The following is a 12,196-nucleotide window of genomic DNA, read 5'->3' as shown; positions in this document are numbered from 1 at the left end:
ACGTTACCCCAAATAAATTGGACTCACGTCTTGAAAGTTGGTCTGCTAAAGGATTACCTACATTTGATAGTCTGATTAAAGATGGGAATTTAATTAGTGTTGATACATTGAAACAAAAATACAATCTGGAAAGACAGGATTCATGCCGATACTTGCAAATAAGGAACTAAAGACGACGATGAGAGTGCTGTCGGACACTAATGTAGATTTGATAGCAACGCTCAAAAAGGCATGTAGTGGCGAAGTCAACAAAAAACACATTTCCTCTTTGTATACATTTTTTACAAATAAGATATTATGGGAGAAGGAGGGAGGAGTGTGCATAACACAGGATGAATGGACTCAAATATGGAAACAACAATGGAAATGCACTACCTCACAAAGATGGAGGGAATTTGGATGGAAAATTTTGATTAGGTTCTTTATCACCTCTTACCAAAAGACTCATTATGATGGGAATCCCCCGTATGCTGGAGAAAATATGAACACAGACGAGTACACCTCTGACATTTGCAGGCAGAATTTTAAACCTTGGGTGAAATGGGGTCAATGCAGTTCTTAAGCATGCATGCAAACGTTCATTAGTCAGCTGTGAGCGAGTTTTTCCCATTCATCTTTAAATGCCAGATTTTCACTTCAGGAAGCACACAGCCCCACTCCACTGACGACTTGCTGTTGGCCAACACCCACAACGACTTTTACTGTCGGTTTGATGATCCATCAAGCAGCTTTCACACCTCAATAGAGACTTCCCCAACAATAGAGACACTTTGGTCCATCATCCCCCCACCTTCCCCGCTCCCCCCACAACAGAGCCATCTACACTATCAAAGACTTCACCCACAGGAGCCCCCTCCTCACTTCACAACCTTGAGGATTTCAAACCACCTTCTCCCACTACAGCCCTTCATATTCATGAAGCAGATGTGAGGACGCAGTTTAACCCCTCTAGACCTACTAAAGAACCGATTCAATTCAATTCAATTGTTATCTATATAGCGCCAAATCACAACAAAAGTAAAGCTTTCCCTTTTACTAAGTCATATAGTTAGAGCTGGTTCAGGTGACTCTGAACCCTCCCTTATTTATGCTGCAATAGGTGTAGGCTGCCAGGGTTTCCCATGATGTATTGAGTATTTCTTCCTCAGTCATCTTTCTCACTCACTATGTGTTAATAGACCTCTCTGCATTGAATCATACTTGTTATTAATCTCTTGTTCTTTTCCACAGCATGTCTGTTATCCTGTCTTCCTTCTCTCATTCTACCCGGTTGTGGCACATGGCCTCCCCTTCCTGAGCCTGGTTCTGCAAGAGTTCTGCTTTCTTGTCAAAAGGGAGATTTACCCCAAATAAATTGGACTCAAGTCTTAAAAGCTGGTCTGCTGAAGGATTACCTACATTTGATAGGCGGATTAAAGATGGGAATTGAATTAGTGTTGATACATTGAAAAAAAAATACGATCTGGAAAAGATCGCAGGATTTCTATTGATACTTACAAATAAGACACTATATAAAGATGACAATTACAGTGGTGTCGGACACTAATGTAGATTTGATAGTGTTAAGAGTCAATTATACATAATGTGATCAGTTTTATGAAATGTGCCCTTGTAAGGATAGTTAAGCAAACCTCATGTCTACGTGACTTTTCATATAACAACTTTTAATAATAATAATAATAATAATGGATTGGATTTATATAGCGCTTTTCAAGGCACCCAAAGCGCTTTACAATGCCACTATTCATTCACTCTCACATTCACACACTGGTGGAGGCAAGCTACAGTGGTGATAAACTTATTTAGCAACTAACAGCTTCCTCTGTTCTGAGAACATACAGATGCAGAAAAGGGGAACCTCAGCTCTGAGTTCTTGGAATAACTTTGTTATCTTTGTACACACGTGTAACCAGCTTGTATAAATAAAGAACGCAGACAGTGACAGAGCACGAATCCGTGAGCGTCTCTCTGCGAGTACGAGCGCTCTGGCTGCCCTCGGGAGTAAAGACAACTGCAGTGTTTGTGTTTTCTAACTCAGGTGTCTCAGCTGAAGAACTGTTGGGAGATTCTTAGAAATTCCCTGACAGATAGCAATGCTCAAAAAGGCATATAGTTCAATTCAATTCTATTTTATTTATATAGCGCCAAATCACAACAAAAGTCGCCTCAAGGTGCTTCAACAATCATATGACCCCGGGGCCTGGCGCCTGTTGCTCGGTCAGGCTTCCTCCGGGGTGCGGGAGGCCCTCGGGCCTCTGGCCTCTGGGCCTGCGGCTCGGTTCACTCTGGCACAGCTGGCTGCCGGCAGAGCCGGCGGGCATGCCGGTGCAGCCCCCTCTAGCTTCTGCTCGATGGCTACTGGGTGACCCCTCGTCTGGGGATCCTCAGCCCTTCCCATGAGGGTGGCACGGATGCCCCTCCAGTGGTCCTCCTTGGGCTCTCGCACTCTGGGGCCTCTGGATGTCTGGGGCCTGGATCTCCTCCATGCCTACTTCATGCCCTGGGGGACAGGGCTATGGCTCTCTACATCCTCTTGCAGACCATTACATGGGGAAACCATTTGAATATAAGCGCGCTGATCCACACGTGTGCACATGGGTGTTCACTGTTCGTAGACTTAAATCACACCTTTCTTGGTTGCTACGTCAAAGCACATTGTGCGCTGTCTGTCCTGCGTACTGCACAACAACATTCAATATTTAGTGTTTACTGCTGTTTACACTTAGCTAGATTAATGCGATGCTAGAATAATGTGTTGTGTTTAGTATGTTGCTTTGGGTTTTTTTGCTTGTTTTCTATTCTTTTTCTCTCAGCAGGTGATCCAGGAGGTTTTTTTCCCCTTTCTCACTGTCCCTCTCCCCTTCTGTTTTTCTTTTCCTTCCTCTTTCTTTCTCCCTTTCCTATCCCTCACTCATGTCTGTCCCGTCTGTAACAACTGAAAATAAAATAAAATAAATAATAAAAACAAAGGTCGATCAAATGGACCAATACGGCAATGCCATGATGACCCATTTGGCAAAATAAATCCATTGGGTATCCTTGTTGGTCTTCAGACAACAATTCTGACGGCTAAAGAACCAAATGGGACAGGAAAAAAAAAAAAAAAGAAATTCCCTGACAGATAGCAATGCTCAAAAAGGCATATATTTCAATTCAATTCAATTTTATTTATATAGCGCCAAATCACAACAAAGGTCGCCTCAAGGTGCTTCAACAATCATATGACCCCCTATGAGCAGCACTTTGGCAACAGCGGGAAGGAAAAACTCCCTTTTAACAGGAAGAAACCTCCGGCAGAACAGAGGCGGAGGCAGACATTTGAAACACCCGGGGCTTAGCCCTAAAGGGTAGTATGAATGTGGGATTTTTTTTTTTATTTTTTTTTTGGGGGGGGGGGGGTAGAAATGACTGAAAGATTAATTGGCTCTGTTTTGAGTTTTGTTCAAAAAAGAATGACTTCATATAGGGAAAAATATATATCACATGTGCAGGACACCTTAAACTAGTTTTTTAATTAAGCAGCAAGGCAGAACAAAGTCGGGGCTGTATCAAGACACGAGGACTAAACCCCAATTCAACCAGACCCAGAACTGATCCTGAATTAAAACAGGACTACAACAGTTCAATATCAGGACTACTTGGGATTTAACCAAGACGGAACCACAATCAGAACTAGATGATAGTAGCACTAAAAATCATCATAGACCTGCACTACACTTGTTTTTTTTAATTCTACCAAAGTACAATATTTAGATTTAGAAAAGTTTATATAATTATTTAGCCTTGTTGTGCAAACAAGCCTGCAAAACATAATAAATGTAGAATTTGAAAAATAGCAAACCTAAAAAGAAACACTAGGTACGAGATACATGAGGACCTATGATACGGTGATACTTTTGGTAAACAACCATTTGACTAACATGTGTGTCTCACCTGCTCTTGTTCCATCTCTGTTCTGTCCTCATTCTCCATCTCCCTCTCTGCTCCTCTCTCTCCCTCTCTGTTCCTCTCTCTCCCTCTTTGTGCTGACAATCATCAAATATACAGTTGAAACCACATATTTATGTACTCTTCAGATAAAAACACAAACACTTTTTTAATTGTAACATCAAATCAGACTAAATATTTTTTTTTTAGATTGATAAATATAAAAAACATATTTGTTAACTTTAAGAGTAAAGAGATAAATTGTCTGTATTTCTTAATTGCAAATGGCACAAATTGTATTCAAAATTGAGCCACACTTATGGAGCTCCACAGTTCTTTTTCTGGTGTTTTGGTTGACATCTCTTGATTTTCCCATGTCACAGAAACAGGCTCTGTGTTTTGCCTTATATGCATCCACAGCTGTGCCACCAATTTACTCACATGGACTCTACGAACCTATCAGAAGCTTCTTCAGCTCAGAATGGAATCGTGTGGAGTTTCTTATTAATTAACAATAAACTTAGTGTATATGTGCTCCTAAATTTGATGAAAGTGATAAAAATAGACAGCTCTGTCTCTCTTTATTCTGACATTTAACTAATTCAAAAGATATTTCAATATTTATCTAAAACAAAAGTTTACTCTAAATTGATGTTGTACAGTAAAAATGTTTTATGTTTTCTCCCTAAAGTGTATGTAAATATCTGGTTACAAATGTGAATATCCTGCTGTGTACTGAAATCCCTCTTGTTTTGCATAGAAATATACTGAACAACATACAAAGCATAATATATAAAATAACATTTACCTGAGTTTTTTCTTTGAAAGAAGCCTCTAATGTCCATTCTTATATTTCAGTACATAACTGAAACCGATTTAGTCGGGGAGGGTAAGAACTGAAAATATGAAATAAACACACGTAAGCTAAGACTCTCTAAAAAAATAGAATTTGTTCGGCTTTTCATTTCGCCATTTGTTGATTCACTTGAAGAGCAAGTAACGTAATATTGGTCAAGTGATCAGTTTGATATCAATCTTTCGTGATGCACCGTCATATTTACATTATTTGTACGCTACGAATGATTTGCTTTGGTACCTGGTCAAACTTTAGCTCTCCTTAGTATGGCTGGCTCCGTTTCTCCAACAGCGCACTCACAGGCAGCAGCTGCCCCGCCCCCTCGCTCAGTTGCTTAGTGCCTGAGCTCGGATCATACCAATATCAGGGGGGATTCACGCACAGTTGTAAATTCCCACAGTGTGCATTATGTGCTTCGAATATTGTGTGTACTTTTTGTTTTATACAGTTGTCAGCCAGGCATCTAACTATGAAAAAATTACACTCCAAAAGACCCCGGGCTTCTGACAAAACAACCGGGGCTTAAGCCCAGTAAGCCACCCCCACGCTCCGCCCCTGCGGCAGAACCAGGCTCAGGGAGGGGCGGGGCCATCTGCTGTGACCGGTTGGGGTGAGAGAAGGAAGACAGGATAAAGACATGCTGTGGAAGAGAGACAGAGGTTAATAACAGATATGATTCAATGCAGAGAGGTCTATTAATACATAGTGAGTGAGAAAGATGACTGAGGAAGAAATACTCAATACATCATGGGAATCCCCCGGCAGCCTACGTCTATTGCAGCATAACTAAGGGAGGATTCAGAGTCACCTGGTCCAGCCCTAACTATATGCTTTAGCAAAAAGGAAAGTTTTAAGCCTAATCTTAAAAGTAGATAGTGTCTGTCTCCCGAATCCAAACTGGAAGCTGGTTCCACAGAAGAGGGGCCTGAAAACTGAAGGCTCTGCCTCCCATTCTACTTTTAAATACTCTAGGAACAACAAGTAGGCCTGCAGAGCGAGAGCGAAGTGCTCTAATAGGGTGATATGGTACTACAAGGTCATTAAGATAAGATGGGGCCTGATTATTTGAGACCTTGTATGTGAGGAGCAGGATTTTGAATTCAATTCTGGATTTAACAGGAAGCCAATGAAGGGAAGCCAAAACAGGAGAAATCTGCTCTCTTTCTAGTCCCTGTCAGTACTCTTGCTGCAGCATTTTGGATTAGCTGAAGGCTTTTCAGCGAGTTTTTTGGACATCCTGATAATAATGAATTACAGTCGTCCAGCCTGGAAGTAATAAATGCATGAACTAGTTTTTCAGCGTCACTCTGAGACAGGATATTTCTAACTTTAGAGATGTTGCGCATTAAGAAAGCAGTCTTACATATTTGTTTAATAAGTGCGTTGAAGGACATGTCCTGGTCAAAAATGACTCCAAGGTTCCTCACAGCGTTACTGGAGGCCAAGGTAATGCCATCCAGAGTAAGAATCTGGTTAGATACCATATTTCTAAGATTTTCAGGGCCGAGTACAATAACCTCAGTTTTATCTGAATTAAGAAGCAGAAAGTTAGCGGCCATCCAGGTCTTTATGTCTTTAAGACATTCCTGCAGTTTAACTAATTGGTGTGTGTTATCTGGCTTCATGGATAGATAGAGCTGGGTGTCATCAGCATAGCAGTGAAAATTTATGCTATGTCTTCTAATGATGCTGCCTAAGGGAAGCATGTATAATGTAAGCAGAATTGGTCCTAGCACTGAACCCTGTGGAACTCCATAATTAACCTCAGTGTGTGAAGAGGACTCTCCATTTACATGCACAAACTGGAGTCTATTAGATAGATATGATACAAACCACTGCAGTGCAGTACCTGTAATACCTACAGCATGTTCTAATCGCTCTAATAGGATATTATGGTCAATAGTATCGAATGCTGCACTGAGGTCTAGCAGGACAAGCACAGAGATGAGTCCACTGTCAGAGGCCATAAGAAGATCATTTGTAGCCTTCACTAAAGCTGTTGAAACCTGACTGAAACTCTTAAAATAAGCCATTCCTCTGCAGATGATCTGTTAGCTGTTTGACAACTACTCTTTCAAAGATTTTTGATATGAAAGGAAGGTTGGAGATTGGCCTATGATTAGCTAAGACTGCTGGATCTAGAGATGCTTTTTGAGTAAAGGTTTAACTACAGCCAGCTTGAAGGCCTGTGGTACATAGAGGATTATTAGAGATAGTTTGATCATGTTGAGGCTGTCATTTTTAGCATTTACATCAGGGGTCAGCAACCCTAGGCACGCGTGCCACAGTTTGCACGCGAAGGGTTAAGTGTTGGCACAACCAATGCTGGACTGGCCATCGGGCATTTCCTCGGTGGCCCGGTAACTTTTTTTCCCCTCTGTACACAAATATTAAAATAAACAATAAAAACAATAGACATTATATACAATGTAAAAGATCAAATGTAAATAATGTAAAAAAATAAAATAAAATATGTAGATCAACAAAAGGCTTGTTTGAACAGAAAAGTTTTTAACTGTTTTTTAAAAGAATCCACAGAGTCAAGCAAACGTAATTGATGTGGTAAACTGTTCTACAGGCTTGGTGCAACTGACCGAAAGGCTCTGTCCCCTTTTGTCTTCAGTCGTGTACGGGGAACAACTAACAGACTCTGAGTCTGTGAGTGGAGATGACAAGCAGCAGTGTATTTTATAAGAAGCTTGGATAAATAATCTGGGGCCTGGCCATTTAGTGCTCTGTATGTTAAAACAAGAATTTTTAAAGCAAATTCTAAACTGTATTGGGAGCCAATGTAAAGAATATAAGATGGGAGTGATGTGAACACGCTTGGTAGAGCGAGTTAGTTGTCTGGCTGCTGCGTTTTGTATTGCCTGGAGGCGACAGAGAGATGATTTATCCAAGCTAGTAAACAGGGAATTACAGTAATCTAAGCGTGATGACACAAATGCCTGAATGAGTTTTTCCAGTTCAGCTGAGGAAATCACATGTCGCAGTTTAGAGATGTTTCTTAAATGATAGAAACAGGAACGAGAAAAATATTTTACATGAGAGTCAAGGCCCAAAGAAGAGTCGAATATTACTCCAAGACTGTGAATATTTTACTTGACAGACTGTGCAGTGAGAATTCAGTCAAAGCATTTACCTGAGATGTGAAAAAACTAAGCTGAACTCTACATCTTGTTGTGGTCTCCTGTGGCTTTAGGTGCTGACATGCCTTCCATCTGTTTTCTAGCATTTTCATTTACAACCGTAAAATATCTCCACATGGTGCTCCTCTCTCTCTCTCTCTGCAGCCCAAATGCGTCTTCCGAGCGCATCTGAGTCACGTGACCGCACAGTAACAAATCCCAGCAGGGCAAGAAGAAGGGGGCGGAGCAAAGTGAGTCTCCCGCATAAGAAGCGGTGTTCAAACAGACAGAGCTGCTTTTTCATCCAAAGGGAGTAAAGTTCTAAATTTAGAGGAGAGGGACGAACTAAAGCATCGATCATAAACCACTACCACCGTTTGGATCGATATCTGCATCGATCTGCCCACCCTTGTCTCCTGGATCGTAGCTGAGATCAGCGTGAACCACGTGGGTCTCTGCTCCCTGATCTGTTTCCTGTGTTTGGAAAGAGTTGCAGCTTCATCTCGGAGTTTCTCTCGGTTTGTGGGCTCATCTAAAGGTAAGCACCGAGCTAACTTTACTGTGAGTTCAGTTCATGTTGAGTTTAGCTCCTGAATGAGGTCTTCTGCTGCTCTCCTCGGTGTCTGTTCACAGTTTATTGTGAACACGTTGAGAGAAGAGTGAGAGAGTGTTTGGAGAAAAACACCAACTAATCATTAGCTCAGCATGCTGGGAGAAGTTGGAGCAGAAAAGTCTTTTCATTGTCCCTGCAGCTGTTTTTCTGCCTGCACCAAACCTCTACAGCCTCGTTTCTATTTGAAGTGATAACAGGAAATGGATGAGAGCGATCTGCTGCAGTATCAGGGTCACAATAAACGTTATTGTCCAGCTGCTGTGGATGAACACATGAGAGGAAGTGGTTTTCTTTTTTTAATTAGCAAAAGAAAAACACCAACTAATCATTGGCTCAGCACGCTGGGAGAAGTTGAGCATTTGCTGGCAGAAAGTTGGAGTAGAAAAGTCTTTTCACTGATAGAAGCTCATTGATCAATGGTCATGAGTACCTTTCACGAAGAGTTTGGGGAATGGCTGCAATCACATGGTCATGAGAATTTGCATATTAACGGTCAAGGAACTGACCTCCCAGCCCATTGTTCCTTCAGTGGTGCTAGTTTCAGTCATTGTGTAGGTGGAGCTGGGGGCCTGAAGGAGTTGAAAGTGTGGGGTGGGGGAGTAACAGGTCTGTCCCTGTTTGTGGAAACCACAGGAGGAGCTGTTCAGGCTGTTGCTGGGTGTGAATTGTTGATGGAGTCTTTAAACTTGTAGTTGCTGTTTTCCAGACTGAAGCAGAGTCGTTAGCTGAAAACTGGTTTTAGAGGTTCATTCAGGACACCTTCTCAGGCTCTTACAGCCTTACCTGTATCATAACAAAGTGTATAAACCCCAATCCACCTTTAACATGGTCCTTCTCCCAAACCTTCAAATAGGACTTTCTGGCCCTGTCATAGTAAAGGGCTGCTTAGAATATTAGAGCCAATGTCACAAAGTTCCTCCTGAAGTATAAGTGAGTGAGAGAGTTTCCTCACTTTGCAGCACAACACGTCTCACAAGATTTCTACAAGCAATCAGAGTGAAATTTGTACTTTGTGTTGTCAGATGAACATATGAGACACTTTGACTCTTCAGTGCAGTGTGGAGCCTAACAAAGATCTGTTTTGTGTCCCAGCTGATCAGCAGGAGGAGAAGAGTCTGACGGAGCAGCAGAGGAACATTTTCAGCCATCTGGACTCAGCTGAGTCACTACAGAGGAAACGATGAGCTCAACACAGGTGTGTGTGTGTGTGTGTGTGTGTGTGTGTGTGTGTGTGTGTGTGTGTGTGTGTGTGTGTGTGTGTGTGCGCACGCACGCACACTCGGTGGTCCAAATGTGGTATAGATAATCTCTGTAGCACACTCGGACCACCCATAAAGGGTTAATGGAGTTCAGTTTGTTCCACGACTGCATTTCACTCACTGCCTCTGTTTGTTTCTCTGTCACTGCAGGACCAACGTGGACCAAGAAGTCAGCGCTCTCAGGAGGCCGACAAACCTCACAGAAGAAAGGGAGAGAGAAAATACAGTTGTGACGAGTGTGGGAAGGATTTTACCGTTAAAGCTTCCCTAAAAATGCATCAGGTCATCCACACTGGAGAGAGACCGTTCAGCTGTGACGAGTGCGGAAAGTCTTTTACCCTGTCTGGAAACTTAAAAAAACACCTACTCATCCACACTGGAGAGAGACCATTCAGCTGTGGAGACTGTGGAAAGTCTTTTACCGAGTCTGGAACCTTTAAAAAACACCAACTCATCCACACTGGAGAGAGACCGTTCAGCTGTGGAGACTGTGGAAAGTCTTTTACCGAGTCTGGAAACTTAAAAAAACACCAACTCATCCACACTGGAGAGAGACCGTTCAGCTGTGGAGACTGTGGAAAGTCTTTTACCCTGTCTGGAAGCTTAAAAAACCACCAACTCATCCACACTGGAGAGAGACCATTCAGCTGTGGAGACTGTGGAAAGTCTTTTACCGAGTCTGGAACCTTTAAAAAACACCAACTCATCCACACTGGAGAGAGACCGTTCAGCTGTGATGAGTGCGGGAAGTCTTTTACCCAGTCTGGAAGCTTAAAAAACCACCAACTCATCCACACTGGAGAGAGACCGTTCAGCTGTGGAGACTGTGGAAAGTCGTTTACTCAGCCTAGAAGCTTAAAATCACATCAACTCATCCACAGTGGAGTTAAAGCGTACAGCTGTGATCAGTGTGGCAGAGCTTTTACTCAGAGTAGCAGCTTACAGAGTCATCTAGTTACCCACTCTGGGATTAAAGCATACAGCTGTGACGTTTGTGGAAAAACCTTCAGCCGGAAACAGAACCGAAATACACACCTACGCATTCACACCGGACATGATGTGTACAGCTGTGATCAGTGTGGTAAACTATGTTTATCAGGCACACAGTTACAACGCCACATGTTTACCCACTCTGAGGAGAGACCTTATAAATGTGACTTGTGTGACAAGACTTTTAAATCTCCACATGACCTGAAAGCACACCAAAAGATCCACACAAGAAAGACTCTACAAGTGCAGTTACTGTGAGGTATGTATCTATATTTTTATCTTGTCAACCCAACTGTTTGAAACAACTTGTATTAGCATGTTAGCAATTTTACTGCATGGAAAAACACCTCTGAGTGATTATTCAAAAGTGTGTGTAAAGTGTGCGTGCTAGTCCCCATAGGGAAATAGTTCCTCTGCATTTAACCCATTCACCCAGTGAAGCAGTGGGCAGCCACCAGTGCAGCGCCCGGGGAGCAGTGTGTAGGGACGGTACCTTGCTCAGGGGTACCTCAGAGTAGCCGTTCAGTGGAGTCGAACCCCCAACCTTCCGATCATGGGGCCACCACTCTACCTACTGAGCTATCCCTGGGGCAGGGATAGCTCAGTAGGTCAAATTCTTATGACCATTGATTAGCAAACCCGGGTTAATAGCCATGAGTACCATTCACAGAGTAAAGATTTGCATAATGATTATGAAGGAACTTGTTTTACTGTTACAATGTTCAAAAACATTTACTAAATTATCTCCTCTGTGCAAACATCAGCCTAATCATGCAGGACTGAAATCATTGCCATCTCTGGATCACAGTGAATCTGAAGAGACAGAAAGATCCTCTTCTGGTTTCAGGGTCAGACTTAAACCCTTGAGATCAGACTCCAGAGTTCAGGTAGAGTCTCCTTATCTGATGAGGCAGCTATGAATGAAAACGTGCCTCGTTACATTTTAAGCTTTCTAAACTGTTCTACTGTAGTGTTCATGTTGAGTGGTTAGCTTTGTTCCAGCAGTTGAATCAAAAAATCTGTTTCCTGTTATCATGTTTTTAATGAATGCATCGATCCATGTTTTCTGCAGTTTTTTTCAGCTTGTTTGTTATGAAATCCTGCAACAGTTAAACCAAAATTTTACATGTTAAATAAAGAAATTGTTTACTGACAAAGAGTTTGAGCCGTGATGTCATTTCCTGTATATCAGAGCAACACCTGAAGTTACCACTGTTTAAAGTCATAGTCAAATTATGTGTCAGCATGACCTTGTGAAAACTGCTTGGCGCTGCTTCACTATGTTATCTGCTAACTGTTAGGGCGTAGAAGGACGAAACTCCCAGGATGACCAGTGCCAGGACCTTCCTGATGCAGAGAGTTGTGTGTGGGGGGATAAAGGAGAAGCTGAGGCATCCCAAGGTTAAAGCTGGCATAACTGAAC

At 42.2% G+C, this 12,196-nt stretch overlaps 1 protein-coding gene across 1 annotated transcript; it reads left to right on the top strand.

Moving 5' to 3' along the window:
- The first annotated feature begins 9,704 nt into the window (after positions 1–9,704).
- On the top strand, positions 9,705–11,970 carry LOC120746904 (gastrula zinc finger protein XlCGF8.2DB-like). The gene is made up of 3 exons (XM_040052435.1): positions 9,705–9,719; positions 9,934–11,032; positions 11,538–11,970. The coding sequence occupies exons 1-2, from the start codon at positions 9,705–9,707 to the stop codon at positions 11,029–11,031; spliced, it is 1,113 nt and encodes a 370-aa protein (XP_039908369.1). The 3' UTR covers position 11,032; positions 11,538–11,970.
- The last annotated feature ends 226 nt before the right edge of the window (positions 11,971–12,196 follow it).

This window comes from Simochromis diagramma, unplaced genomic scaffold (assembly GCF_900408965.1).
Source record: "Simochromis diagramma unplaced genomic scaffold, fSimDia1.1 OVJJ01000606.1, whole genome shotgun sequence".
NCBI classification, from domain to species: domain Eukaryota; kingdom Metazoa; phylum Chordata; class Actinopteri; order Cichliformes; family Cichlidae; genus Simochromis; species Simochromis diagramma.
Note: the sequence above shows the minus strand (reverse complement) of the source record. Positions and strands in the feature narration are given on the sequence as shown.